Source organism: Podarcis bocagei, assembly GCF_964188305.1.
Source record: "Podarcis bocagei genome assembly, chromosome: 4".
In the NCBI taxonomy this organism is placed as follows: Eukaryota; Metazoa; Chordata; class Lepidosauria; order Squamata; family Lacertidae; genus Podarcis; species Podarcis bocagei.
Genome location: NC_138128.1, coordinates 570,019 through 583,087, shown reverse-complemented (window position 1 = coordinate 583,087; position 13,069 = coordinate 570,019). Strand labels below are relative to the sequence as shown.

General features: G+C 54.3%; 1 protein-coding gene across 6 annotated transcripts in view; it reads right to left on the bottom strand.

The window, feature by feature from the left end:
- Window positions 1–880: 880 nt before the first annotated feature.
- The window catches only part of ATP13A3 (ATPase 13A3), a 45,306-nt gene continuing 33,117 nt past the window's right edge, over window positions 881–13,069 (bottom strand). For 5 of the 6 annotated variants that reach the window (XM_081189975.1, XM_081189972.1, XM_081189973.1 and 2 more), the window contains exons 24-33: window positions 11,742–11,784; window positions 11,531–11,640; window positions 10,987–11,083; window positions 10,467–10,539; window positions 9,910–10,087; window positions 8,349–8,536; window positions 7,405–7,493; window positions 6,488–6,568; window positions 5,319–5,441; window positions 881–4,366 (exon numbers count right to left, since the gene is read on the bottom strand). In XM_081189975.1, coding sequence (XP_081046101.1) covers window positions 4,160–4,366; window positions 5,319–5,441; window positions 6,488–6,568; window positions 7,405–7,493; window positions 8,349–8,536; window positions 9,910–10,087; window positions 10,467–10,539; window positions 10,987–11,083; window positions 11,531–11,640; window positions 11,742–11,784 — 1,189 coding nt within the window. In that variant the 3' untranslated portion in view covers window positions 881–4,159. The remainder of the gene's footprint in view (window positions 4,367–5,318; window positions 5,442–6,487; window positions 6,569–7,404; window positions 7,494–8,348; window positions 8,537–9,909; window positions 10,088–10,466; window positions 10,540–10,986; window positions 11,084–11,530; window positions 11,641–11,741; window positions 11,785–13,069) is intronic. The other variant, XM_081189974.1, reaches the window with a different exon arrangement.

Sequence of the window (13,069 nt, the reverse complement as noted above, 5' to 3'; positions counted from 1 at the left end):
CTTGTGCCAAAGGCTCAGCCCTCCAGAGCGGGAGAGATGCACACATACAGTGCAGCCTTCGTGATCCAGGGATGAGTGCAAGGGCCGGCTGGATCAGGCCCAGGGCCCATCTAGTGCAACATCCTCTTCTCACAGCGGCCTGTGGGAAAGTCGGATCCGAGTGCGAGAGCCTCTTCTCTCCCGCAGCTTCCAGCAACTGCGATCCAGAAGCCTTGCCGCCTCCAGCCCATCTAGCTGTGGAGCAAGAGAGCTGCTAGCAATTTGCAGAGCAGCGTCTGGTAGGAGATCCTGTCTTGTAGGGGGTTGGACTAGATGACCCTGGGTGCCCCTTCCAACCCTGCACATCTATGATGGCACAGCAGAGCCACCAACAGCCCTCCCCCTCCACGAGTTTGTGGGTGCCCACCACTCTCTCCTCCACAAGCCCCATGAACGGCTCGCTGAGGCTTTTTAGCAAACCTCAAATTTTGTGTTCTTTGGGTGTAATTTTCACAAGCACAAGATTCCTTCCCAGGTTGAGCAACAGCCAAACCAGTCTCCCCCACACCCGCCACCACCACCCAGCTCAAGGCAGGCAAAGTTGGGTTTTTTATTTGTCCGCAATCACATAATTTGATCCTTTTTGCAGTGACTTCATCGGCCGCGCTCATTTCGCCTTCGCCCCCCTCCTCTGCAAGCTCCGTGCTGACCATTTCACATGACTTCATCTCTTTTCCCCGGAATGGAGCCATGCGACACCGTGGTCTTCAGCTTGCCGGAAAGGCCAGCCAGCAGGTTTCCTCTCGAGGAGAACGGCTTGAGAGAGTCCCGGGTTACAGGAGGACCTGAGAGTGGAGGAAAATCCTTTTCCATGGTGGGCGGGAAATGAAGGGGCAGGGGATGGAAAGGGCAAGCGAATCACAACTTTATTTCAAATAGTTTAAATCACACGCACACAAAAGATTTTACAGGGCTATGACTATGTACAATGACACAAAATGCCTTTATTACAACCGGTACCATTATAAAAGCAGCACAAACAGACATTTCCTGGAGGAAGATGGCCGGCGCCCCTGGAACGAAGGGGCCGGTTTCTGGAACCTTCTGAGACCGCCGGGTCTCGTCCATCAACTGAACCTGAGGAGCTGGTGTGGGGCTGCGTCATCGACCCCAGAGTTTAGAAGTTCATTGGAAATGGGGTTTTTAAAAGCCTGACATTATGTGGCATAAAGCTAGCATGTCAGACGGAACCATTAAATAAAACCTGTATTCTAATATACAAACATTTCATTTTGGAACGGGGATTTTTGAGGGATAAAGTCATGGAGCTCTTCTCAAGTCTCGAGGTCTGAGACAACGGAGGAAATCGTTTCAGAAGGAACTTGCAGCATTTAAGAAAAAGGATTCTTCATCTCTTTCACTCGGACCCTGTGCAGACACAGTCCTGATAACTACAGTAGACTAACTCATCCAGTTAGGAGGGCAATCCTCATAAATGCTCTCTACTAAAAATAAATAAATTTTAAAATGAGTGCAATTTTGTTCAAAAGTATCCAATGTGAAGATTGCAATAAGAAATTGATTCTCCACTTTCCAATCAAGTGGCTTTTTTTGCATTGTATTCTACAGTAGAATTTTAGCACTAATAACCGGAAGGGCACACGCACAAATAGACACACACACACACACACACACACACACACACACACAGCTTTCAGGCTCCACCGTGAAGGCTGGAGCCCCAGGGAGCCGTCCCCAGTCGCATGTGCAAGCCTGGACTGGGGAGAGATGTGCCCCACCGCTACCCCCAAAGACATACAGACACATGGAAGGGGCACCCAGAGATCCTATGACCGTATCATTAGCTACCTGGTAAGGGAAGAAGATAAAAGCTTTAAAAATAACCCTGAGGGATACCGATATATATCTATATATATCATTTAAAAATCTGGTTATTCTTCTCTTGAGCTAGTCCTTTAGATATGTGCATAAATAATAATAATTAAAATTAAATTAAAAATATTTAATTGGCCATATTTACAATCCTGACACAAAGAAGGACAAATTTAGACTTTAGGTCCACAAAACGCAAATAATTTAATAAGGAACTCAGATTCCAAGTTCTCGACGTGACCCTGGATTTGACTGCAGAAAGGCAAAACAACTTTCCGGAGTGTTGAAGGGTCCCCCATTAAACCATCTTGTTCACCTGAATTCACAAGCTTTTGAGGAAGATTCAGCAAGAAAAGGAGTCCTCAATTTATTAATTTTTTAAAAAAATACCAACTCAGAATTTTGGCGTGCAAGCTGGATTCCAGAGGCCAGAAGCCGAACCTCTTTTTCAAGCTGGCCCCAAGAGGAACAGCGGCTAAACCCCAGCCCAGATTTCAGGGAGGCCAAAAGCAAATGCGCCCCAAACTCCAGGCCAGATCACTTCTCGCCACCACATGGACAAAGGGCTTCCCCCAGCCCCAAAGATCCTTAGTGAGACCTGGCTGCCCAGGACAGTCCCCGGTTTTTGCTTCCCAGCGCTTTTCCACTGGGAAGCACGGGGGCAGCAAGCGAGACTCCTTGAAAGAGACACACATTCCCTTCCCCTGGCCAGGACCTCTCCTGCATTGCTCCTGAAACGCAACACGCTCTCTCTGCCTCTCTCTCACACACCAACGGAGCTACTGTACAGTCAGATGAAGTGCTGGCAAGTCACAGTCCCAAGGTCAAAAGATGCATAGCTTCATGGATCTCTTCCTTCTTTTTAAGCAAAATAACCGTGCATTTTGAACAGGGGAGAGAGAGAAGGTCGCTGCTGCTGCTGCTGCAGGCTCCGTCAGCCTGCTCCAGGGAGAGGAGGCGGCTCGCACGTGCACCCCGAGGTCTCACAGTGCCGGATCCCAACCACCCTCCACGACGCAGCACCACGGTGGGAAGGACGCCCACAGCCGGGGAGGGAAGCAGGCGGCAGAGGCCAAAGGCGTTTGCCCCCTTGGGGGCCAGGCCCCTGCAAGACATGGCAGCAGCAGGAGGACAACTCTGGGGCCAGGAGCCTCCCAGACTCTGCTTCCAACACCACCTTTTTGTTGAGGTATAAAACGGCAGGAAATGGACCTGGCTGTTTTGCTGCCGCTCAAGAGACGCTGTCCACAGAGGGTCATTTCCTCCTTGAAGGCGTTGCAGGTGCCCTTCCCAGTGCATGGGCTGCCTCCTCTGCAAGGCTCCTCTCTGCCATGGGCATCAGAAGCCCCAGGGCATAGCAGGACCCCTGGGCTTGAACTTCAAAAGCAAAGACCCCCCCCCCACACACACAGATGGGGTGGGTGCCCCACGGCCGGAGGGAGGCCCAGCCACAGAAGCCAAGGGGCCTCTGAGGACGGAGGCAGAGCCTGGGGAAGGGAGGGGCGGTCAGCCCTTGGCACCCAGGAGCCAGGAGTAGCCGGATGATCCTTGGCCCTGGAGCAACTCGGTGTGCGCGCACAGGCGTGTGTAAACAGGCCAGAGACCTAGCGTGGCCTCAGCAGATTTAAAGCACTTGGTGCTGGTGGTGGAGGCCGGGAGCAATTCTTTTACCTATTTCTCAGTAAAGAATACGGCTGAGCCAGCGTGGCGGATTCTTTGCCTGCTTCCTGCACGGAGCCTGTAGCGAAGCCGAGTCGGGCGCAGGGACTGCCAGCCTTGGCACAGAGCGGGGGTGCCAGGAGGGAACTTGGAAACTAACCGTGACGTCCGGCACCCTCTGCTCCGCGCAAGGTGGCCGGGGTCAGGCTCTGCAGCGCACTGCAGACCAGTGGCACCCAGCACCAAGTTTGGCAAACACACACAACGCCCACACTTTCTGGTAAGGGCAACTCACCCCCTCCTGGCTGGGCTCCCAAAGTCCCCCAGGCCAGCCTCCGAGGCGGAAGGAGCCAGCGCTATGCCAGGGCTGCCCTGAGCCCAGATCTGCCCCCAGGGGCGAGAGGAGCAGAGCCTGAGCCCAGAACTGGCCAGCGGAATGAGGCTCGGAGAAGCCGTCTGGAAAAACACCCAACGTTTTGCATTGCTTGTGAAAAGTTCTCTCTCGACGGGACGCTGAACTCCAGGGATGGAGGGGGGCGAGGGGGGCGGCCTGAGGGCCCCGAACACGCGCTCCGCAGGCGGAAGCGTCTCCAGAGAGGGCAAGAGGACGCGCCCGGCCAGGCCGCTGCTACGTGACGGTGATGACCTGGCAGGCGCCATTCTGGTGGGCCGGGGGGGCCTTGGCCTCCGTCGTGGTGCAGGGCCTGGGCGGCCACTCGGGGTCCACCAGCAGCTCCTGGGCCAAGTGAACGTATTTGGCTTTCGGGGGCTTCTTCCTCTTCCGGAAGCCCAGCACCGAGGGGAGGGCGCAGCCGCGGCAGCACCCCAAGGCCTCCTGGAGGGAGAGAGAGAGAGAGGGTGAGACCCCACAGCCAAGGGCAGAGGCCAGATGCACCCCCACCTGCCCAGGGCAGCAGTGCAGTGCCAGACGCCCCAGAAACATGCGCCTGAGGGAGCCACACGACAGGGCTGGAGGTGGCAGGCCATGGCATCAAGCATCACTCTCTGTGCCCGCCTGGTGCCACCAAACACACTTTGCCCAGCCGCCAGGTCCTGTCCCTGTCTCTATATATCTATACAAAACGTTCCCTCCGTCAGGGTCTGCTCTCCTCAGCCTAACCCACCTCACAGGGTTGTTGTGATGAACACATATGCCATCCTGACCTTTCTGGGGGAAGGGACAGGCAGCGGCGGAGACCCTGAGGAGAACCCCAACCCCCCAAAACCTGACCCTGGTGCAAATTAACAGCCCCCCTTCCCCTGCACCCCCCTGGTCTTCAGTGAGCATCACAAGGAGGCTGTTTAAAGCCCCCCCCCCCTTTTAAGGACACTGGCAAGACATTGACGGGCTTAGGGAAAGGGAGACCCCCCAGGCCTGCCCAACCTGATACCCTCTGAAGAGGAAGTGGGTGGACACAGAGTCAGACCCTGGGCTCCGCCTTCCCTCTGCCAGCCTTTCTGGGCCTGGGATCCCCAGATGTTTCTGAATTACAGCCCCCGTCTTCCCTGACCACGCTGGCCGGGAATGATGGGAGTTGTAGTCCGACCACCCCTGGGGTCCCGAGGGCGAGGAAGGCTGGTCTCCCGACTGGCAGTCCTGGCTCTGCAGGGCTCCAGAGAGGGGTTGGAGCAGGCACTGGGCAGCGTGCCTGGGACTGGTGGGAGCTGTGGGCCCAGGGCTGGCAAACTCCGTGGGCCCTCCCGCCCCCCAGCATACAGACCCACCCCGTCCCCAGCCGTGAGGGTGTCATGCGTGGACAAGGGAGAGTAAAGCACAGTGTTCCAACCTGTGATGGGTGGGAGGAAGAGGAGAAGGAAGAAGAGGAGGAGGAGGAGGAGCCTAGGCGGTTTTCCCCTTGCTTGTCTCGGTGGAAGACAACTTTCCAAAGGATGGTGTCAAGGAGGAAATTCTGTGGTGTGTTCCGGGGAAGGGGAAGAATCAAGAAGAGCAGGCCATCATTGCAGGTTAGCGAGAAGAAGGTCACAACAACAGCACAGTCGGGGCAGAAGAAAGCAGCACAAAGGCCCGTCTCTCTCTCTCAGGGCAGGACTAGCAAACGCTCGGCTCTTGGGAAAGGGGGGGGGGTGCCTGGGTGGGGTCTCTGGTCCAGCCTCGAGGAAAGAGGGAAGGACATCCGAAGGGCCTGCTGGATCGGGCCCACGGCCCACCTGGCCCAGTATCCTCTTCTCACAGTGGCCAACTAAATGGGAAGCCTGCAAGTGGGATTTGAGCCCCAGAGCTACACTCTCCCCCTCGCTATGGGGCAAAGCCCAAACTATCCTTTCAGTTCTGTTGGTCAGATCTGGACTGAGATCCATGTCCTTGTTTGCACTTCTCCTGACTGACTGGCCTGATGTTTCCCGACAATTGTGCTGACAGAGATCAGGCAGAGATCCGTTCAACGCTTCCACCTGCCAGGGGCTTTCAACTCATGGGGAGGGGCTGGCTGGCTGTTCCCAATCCCAGAGCGTGGGCAGAACTGGGGCTCTGGTGAAGCCGGGGGTGGGCACAGGGAAGAGCAGCATGTTCTGGGAGGGCAGAAGAAATGTGCGTGTGGGGCAGGGCCCAGGGGCAATTTCCTGTCACGGTGGCAGCACAGATACGCTAGATGTTTTGGGATCCGGAAGCCAGAGAGAGGTGGTGGCTGAAGGATTTCAAGTGCCCTGCTCCCCCCCCCCCCAGCACCCTTCTTGAGCAAATAGTGGAGGGCAGAATAATGGAGCAAATACGCATACGTTACATACTTAAGACACCTCACAGGGTCCACCACCACCACCCGCCATCCCAGAACACTGGCACTGACAAAGGGGGGTCTGAAAGAAACGCCCCCCTCCCTTCGTGGGGCTTTGTGCAAATCAGAACCCTGCCTGCTGGACTGAGATTTTAAGAAGAAAGCACGCAGCCGCTGCCTCCAACCTGGCCAGAGAAAGCGCTCCAAACGCTGCCAGGACTCACCTCCACCAGAAGGGAGACAAAGGCGTTGACGACAACAATGAGGAGAATCCGGACTCGCCACGGATACGGCACGCAGACCAGCTGCAAAGCAGAAGAGACGAGCGTGTGCAAGCGTGAAAAGGGCGAGCAGAGACGATGCACACAATGGGGGGCCCAAGAATCCAGCTTCTGCGCTTCCCTAGGTCCCTAACTTGGGCCCGGCCAAATTTTTACCACCTACTCTTAAAAAATTGTATGACTTCAAGGAAAGGCTCCTGGTGGGATCCTGAGCGTGTTCTGAATGTGCAAATGGAGAGAATTGGGGATGATTCTGAGGCCACATGACGACAGCAGGATCCCTCAGGCATTATTTCAAACTAGGACTTAAGTCTTAATAGATGTTTGGCAGGAGAAAACATCCCCAAGAGTAAGATTACACCGTTTTCTCGCATTAGCTTAGAAAGCACTCCCATGAGGATGATTTTTTAAATTTCTAATGATGTGTGGACTCAAGTGGGAGAGACTCATATACATTCAAACGCTGCCTCAGAACACCCCATAATTGCTTCGGATCTTTATAAAGATCTCTCACAGAAGTGAGCCTTTACATGGCAGTTTGTGACACAGTCACTGGCTCTTGGTGGAACTGGAAAGCCAGCAGGGACAGATGTCTGGGGGGGGGGGGGTTGTAAGGCCTCTAAGCTGGTCCCCCACTCACACCAAGGGGCTGATCTGATTTTGCAGGGAGAAGATATTCCTGATGCATGCAAAGTCTCAGACAGTGTTACTATTAAAACCCGTCAAAGATCCTATAGCAATGGGGTTTCCCTGCCCCACTCTGGGGAGTGACTGGGAGCTCTTTGCGCTGCCCCCCGGGGGGGGGAGGCCCTGCTGGGACTGGCACCGGGGAGTGGAAGGGTGGCCTCTTCTGGGCTTACCTCAAGGAACCAGTCGATGGGCTGCAGGGGGTGCAGCAGGACAAAAAGGACGAAGGCATACAGAACGATCACAGAGATAACGAAGAGATCTGCAGGGGAGGGAGAAGGGGAGAAGGGAGACACTTCTGAGCAAGCAAAGCCCTGCAGTCTCGCTTGGCAAAACTATCTCCTTGTGCCGTAATCTGGAGGCTGTGAGGTTGCATCTCCCAGAGCCCATTCCCAATCCTGACCCCCTCCGAATCAAGGAGCACCCCCCCCCCGCCACTGCCAACCCTGGAGCCCTCCTCTCCCTCGCTGCCCAACCAGAATCTTCCCAGAACACCCACCATTGTGTAGAAGAGGCCCCCCCCCATGAGAGGTCTGGAGGGGGGCAACACGAGAACGGGGCCTTTTCTGCAGTGGCTCCCCACTTGCGGACTGCTCCTCCCTATTTCTCTTTAGACGCCAGGAGAAAAAAACACTCTATAACCAGGCCTTTAGTCTGTATCTGTGGCCTCTCAGATGTGGGTGGGGTGTTCTTAATGCATTAGATTTCCTGCCCCCCTTGCTTCTAATGTATCTATGTGGAGTCTTGGCTGGCTGGAGGTTGCTGTTTTTTGCCTTTGACAAGATAAAGCGGCTATCCATTTTAATATACACAATATATAAGAGAGACGGGTCTTTGGACAGGCCCTTTAATAGCTCCTTTCTGCTCCTCTAATCCCAGGCATTTTCTGCCCTTTTCCTGCAGCAATTCCGCCAGCAGAGAGGCAAGAGCCCAACTGCTGCTCTCTCTCCAGGGCAGGGGGCATCAAAGAATGGCAGCACCTCCTCTGCAAGGAAGCTGAACCCCACGGAGGGCGAGGGCGCCTGCAGGAAATGCCCCCTCCCATCCTGCTTGCCCATCAGCGCTGCTCTGGCTCGGGGGCCCTTCTCCGTCCAAGGCCAAACTCTGGTACACCTACAGTTTTTGTAGCAAGGCTGCCTGAAGGGCCTCCCTTTGGAAAAGGCCACAGCGACAATGAGGTACTGGAAGCTGGAGATGAAGAAGACCGTCGTGTTCTCGTAGTTCCTGATGTTGTGCTCGTCGTGGAGGGTCTTGTTCTTGGGCTGAGAGGCGTTGGCAAAGGGACCCCTAGAAACACTGCAGGCGCTGCAAAACCCAAGTCGGGGGGGGGGGGAAGGAATTAGTTTTATTTTTTTATATATATAAAATTTTATAATAACAAAAAACCAAAAAAAACCCCATCACAATCAAAAATTTAAATCATACATCAAATTGACTTCCCTCCACTCCCCCTCCTGGTTCCATTATTTTATGCTTATTCATGCACATCCATAAAGTCTTACATTCTTAACAGTCCAATTTTAAAACCTTATTCATCTTGTTACAAGTGACTTTTAAAAGTTCAACCAGTGTAAAAGCCTATACACCAAGCCTGCAAGGTATGCATTAAGAATTTCCTCTTTTAAAAATCAATGTCCTTTTTCTTTCTTGGGTTTCAAATTATCTAGTATGTCCTGCATAGTTCACTAATTTGCTTTACCAATCTTCTTCATCTTCTTCCTTCTATAGGGATGGGCTGGTCGGGGGGGGGCTGGAATTAGAGCATCTCTAACACGCTGTCTGTCTGTCTGTCTATCTCTCTCTCGGTGCTTCTCCAGCAAGAGGAGACTAGGCCAGCAGGGCCCAGAGAGCTGCCGGGTCAAACTCACTCCTAAATGTCCTTAAAGAAAGGAAGTCTATCGTTTCAAGGGCTGCAATTAGCTATATTAGATCAATCAATTAAAAAAAACACAACTTTGAGCAAGTAAAAAGATGCCCCCACTAGCTAAGACAAAATAAAATAAAGTATTATTATTACTATGATTGCTACTTTTACTGTTTACTGGACCCAGTGTGTTGCTATTAGTACATAAGCCCTTAACAACTTGGGACCAGTCTACCTGCGAGATCGCCTGACCCCACCTGCACCCCCTCCATCGCTTCGCTCGGTGGAAGGTGGCGCTGCTACAGGGCCCCCACTCTTCATCTGTAAGAACTCAGATCATTTAGTGTGGCAGCAGCTGCCCTACGGAACTCCCTGCCTATGGAGATCAAACAGGCACCTCTGTTGGACTCTGAACCATCTTGTTTAGACAAGCCTGTCCAGATGCCTGGAAAGTTGTGGTCATTTTAATCTCTTTGAGTATTTTAAATCAGAGGCCCACTCCTCCCTTATCTTCTGAGACAGACTACCATGGAGTCGAAATAAATGAATAAATAAATAAATAAATGTTTACTCTTTCTGCAAACCACTTTGAGGCTTTTTCTTATATATACAATCAAGTGGTACATAAATTTTATGAAATAAGAAATAAACAAAATTAAGAGGCAGGCGCTTTTGAGATGGTTCCTCCTGGAGCACCCCCCCCCCCACATCCTCCATCACCAAAAGGGATGTGGTCCGCAAAGGGCAGGTGGGGTCCCACAGATTCCAAAGTGAAACTCTCCTGCCCCTGCCGTGGCCCCCTGGGGCAACTTACTCTGAGTGAGGGGTCCAGGTCTCATACCAGGGCTGCTGCCTGGCCCACAGGAAGCCCAGGGTCTGGAAGCCAAGGCAGATGAGGATCTGGGAGAGGACGGAGCAGAGGAGGGGAGCCGAGATGAGGCCGGAGGGCGGCCTCTGAGCCACAAGCTCCTTCCAGGCAGGATTCAGGCTCACTGGGGAGAGAGAAGGCGCTGAGACCCAAAGGGAGAACCAACACACAGCCCCCGAGCAAAGCTCTGCACCAAGTAAACCAGGCAAACTCAGGAGCACAAGGCTACCTGCAAAGGGGGGGGGGGGGCTGGAAAGGAGCCATGGTGACACGTAGAAACTTGAATTTTGAAGCCCCCCTTTTCCCCTGAAACCACACACCAGAATTGGGCAAGGAGTCGGGATTCTGGGTTTGGGATCTCCAGCTGCAAAATCGCTTGTTGCCTCCCCTTTTCTAAGGGTATGACTTGTTTCCTGTGCATCAGCTTCACAAGGAATTCTGCAGAACTCACAACTCTGCAAGCTGCTAAGGCTGGTGAGGGAGGCGGGGAGACGGATACTCACTGGTGAAGACCACCACCAAAATTATTGCGAGATCAATGAAGAGGAACTGGAAATCTCCCAGGTTGCTCTGGATCTGCAAAGGAAGAACAAGGGGGATTTCAGAGGGGATGAAAGCAGGTTTCTTTTATGCCCTGGAGGCAAGCGAAAGGGCTTCTTGGAACCTCGGGGGCTCACGTCCCACCTCCGCCGGGAACCTGCTCAGAGGCCTTCTGCAAGGCGATTTCCCCCCAACCCATTTCACCACCTGCCATGAAGCATTTCTGGTTGAAACGGAGATGAGAGAGAAGCAAAGAAGGCCACAGACTTTGCACAAGGGATGAGCCATGGGGGGGGGGCAAAGATGGCCGTGAAACTCTCCCTCCTGTTCCTCACCTGTTCAGGGCCTATCAGGTGAGAGTGGAGGAGGGAAGGGGGTGGGAGCTCGTGCCTCGGAGCCAATCAAAGGGAGAGAAGAAGAGCTTCACATACACACTCAATGTTGGGAAGCCCCACCATGGGGGGGGGGGACTCAAATACTCACAGAATACAGCAGGGTGACACTGACGTACTGGATGATACTGTACAAAGCCATGAATTTGAACACACAGAAGGAGGTTATTAAAGCAGCCCGGCCTTCCCTGTGAAGACAAAGAAATCCAGGTGAGTCAAGACCTGCACACCTGAGGCCAGGTAAGAGCTTAGGAAGAACTTCCTGGTGGGCAGGGGAATGGACTCCCTGGAAAGGCCGGACTCTCCTTCGCTGGAGGTTTCTAAAGAGAAGCTGGATAGCCACCTGCCAAGGATCCTTCAGCTGCACTGATATTCTTCTTAAACGGAGGTGCCCAGAACTGGACACAGGACCCCCAGTGGGGCTTGACCACCCATGGCTATTCTGTGCTGGGCTTCGGTTGCTGCTGCCGCCCTTCAGGCTGGCGAGAGGCTACGCAGCACCCTGACCTGGCATCCCTCCCCAAAGGGAAAGGACTTCCTCCACCGGGCCCTCTTCTTGGCTGGCACCCCCACCTCTCAGGGAGGGGGCTGCTGTGCCCAGGTGGGACCTGAAAGACCCTCCAAGCGGCCCTTACCTGATCAGGCTTGGCACGCAGGAGATGCTGGGCGTCCGGGAGGTGAAGGGAGACGCCACAGAGGCCTCCAGCTCCGAGAGGGAAATGCCACCGTGCGCCCTCTTCAGTGCCTGCCCAGTCGCAAACGGAGCAGAAAGGAAAGGGTTAATTCTCCCGGTGCAGCGAATGAGCCGCGGGTGAGAATCGCGTGGAAACGGAAGAGGCTACTCACCCCGCAGTCGTTTGCCCCGTCGCCACACATGCCCACGTAGTAACTGCAAGAGCAGAGAGGGGGAGAACGTGAGAAGGCAAGAGGAATCTGCCCCACCAGCCGAAGGCAGCCCACCTGTTCCAACAAGGGCCTCAATGGGAAACCCGCCAGCAGGACCCCAGGCCAAGAGCAACTATCCCCTCGCTGGCTTCCTGGCTAGGGGCCACTGCTAGTCCTCTCCATGAATCTGCCTCCTCCTCCTCTTATAATTCACCCAAGTTGGTGGCCATCCCTGCCCCCAGTGGGAAGGAGTTCCATAGTTTCACCATGCGTTGTGTGAAGAAGCAAGGGAGAGCCAGGACCCCACAGCATTTTGGCCCAAAGGCAAGCCCCCCCCCCCCCGAGCCCGCTTCTGGGCTGGGGACCAGGACCAGGGCCTGGGAATCCTGAGCTGCAGCAAAGATGGTTCCAGGGTGTTACTCCCAGCGGGAAGAGAAACCTGGGCCTCAGAACAGGGCACACCCAGAGAAGCGCCTTTTAAAATCACATTTACATGCAAGAAAGCAGACGAGAAGCTGCTGCCCAAATCACCGCTGTTGGCTGTGATGAAGAAGCAGGGCTGCCTGGCATCGTTGGGTGAGGGGCAGCCGGGCAGCCAGAGAGGGTGAAGAGGAAGAGCGCTGGTGCCCCCTGGAGCGAGAGAGAGAGGCCTCCACGCTGGCTGGCAGTCCTGCTCCAGGCTCCCACAGAGCCAGGCAAGGGGGCACGGCTGCTTGGCAAAGCCACTGCCAGAGTGACAAGCCTTCTCTGCAACACAGGCCGGGACGCAAGGCCCCCAGACCCCTCTCTTCACAGCAAGGAGCCGTTACAGTGTTTGAGGGGGCCAAAAAGTATAACATTATGCATGGCATCGAGAAAGTGGATAGAGACGTGTTTTCTCCTTCTGTCCAATGAAGCCAAATGCTGGAGGATTCAGAACACGGCACAGACTTAAACTACGAAACTCACTTTGATGGCGTCTGGAGGCATCTGGGTGGCCGCTGAGAGAAGAGGACGCTGGAGTGGCTGGGCCACCAGCCTCATCCAGGAGGCTCTCACTACGCTCTCAAGGAGCTGAGCTGAAATGGGCTTCTGACATCAGTTCCACAGCAGGTTCCAGTTCACAAAAATGTCATCTAACGCTTTGGGTAATGACTCATTCAGTAAGAAACTGAAACTTGGATGCATTTTCCCCAAGAGGGCTGTGCTGCTGTGCCCGTCAGAGGGCGCCAGAGAGCTCCGCATGGCATCAAGCACCACGTGCGAGTGGTGGGCAAGGTCTTCTGCCTGACCCTTCTGACTCGAGAAAG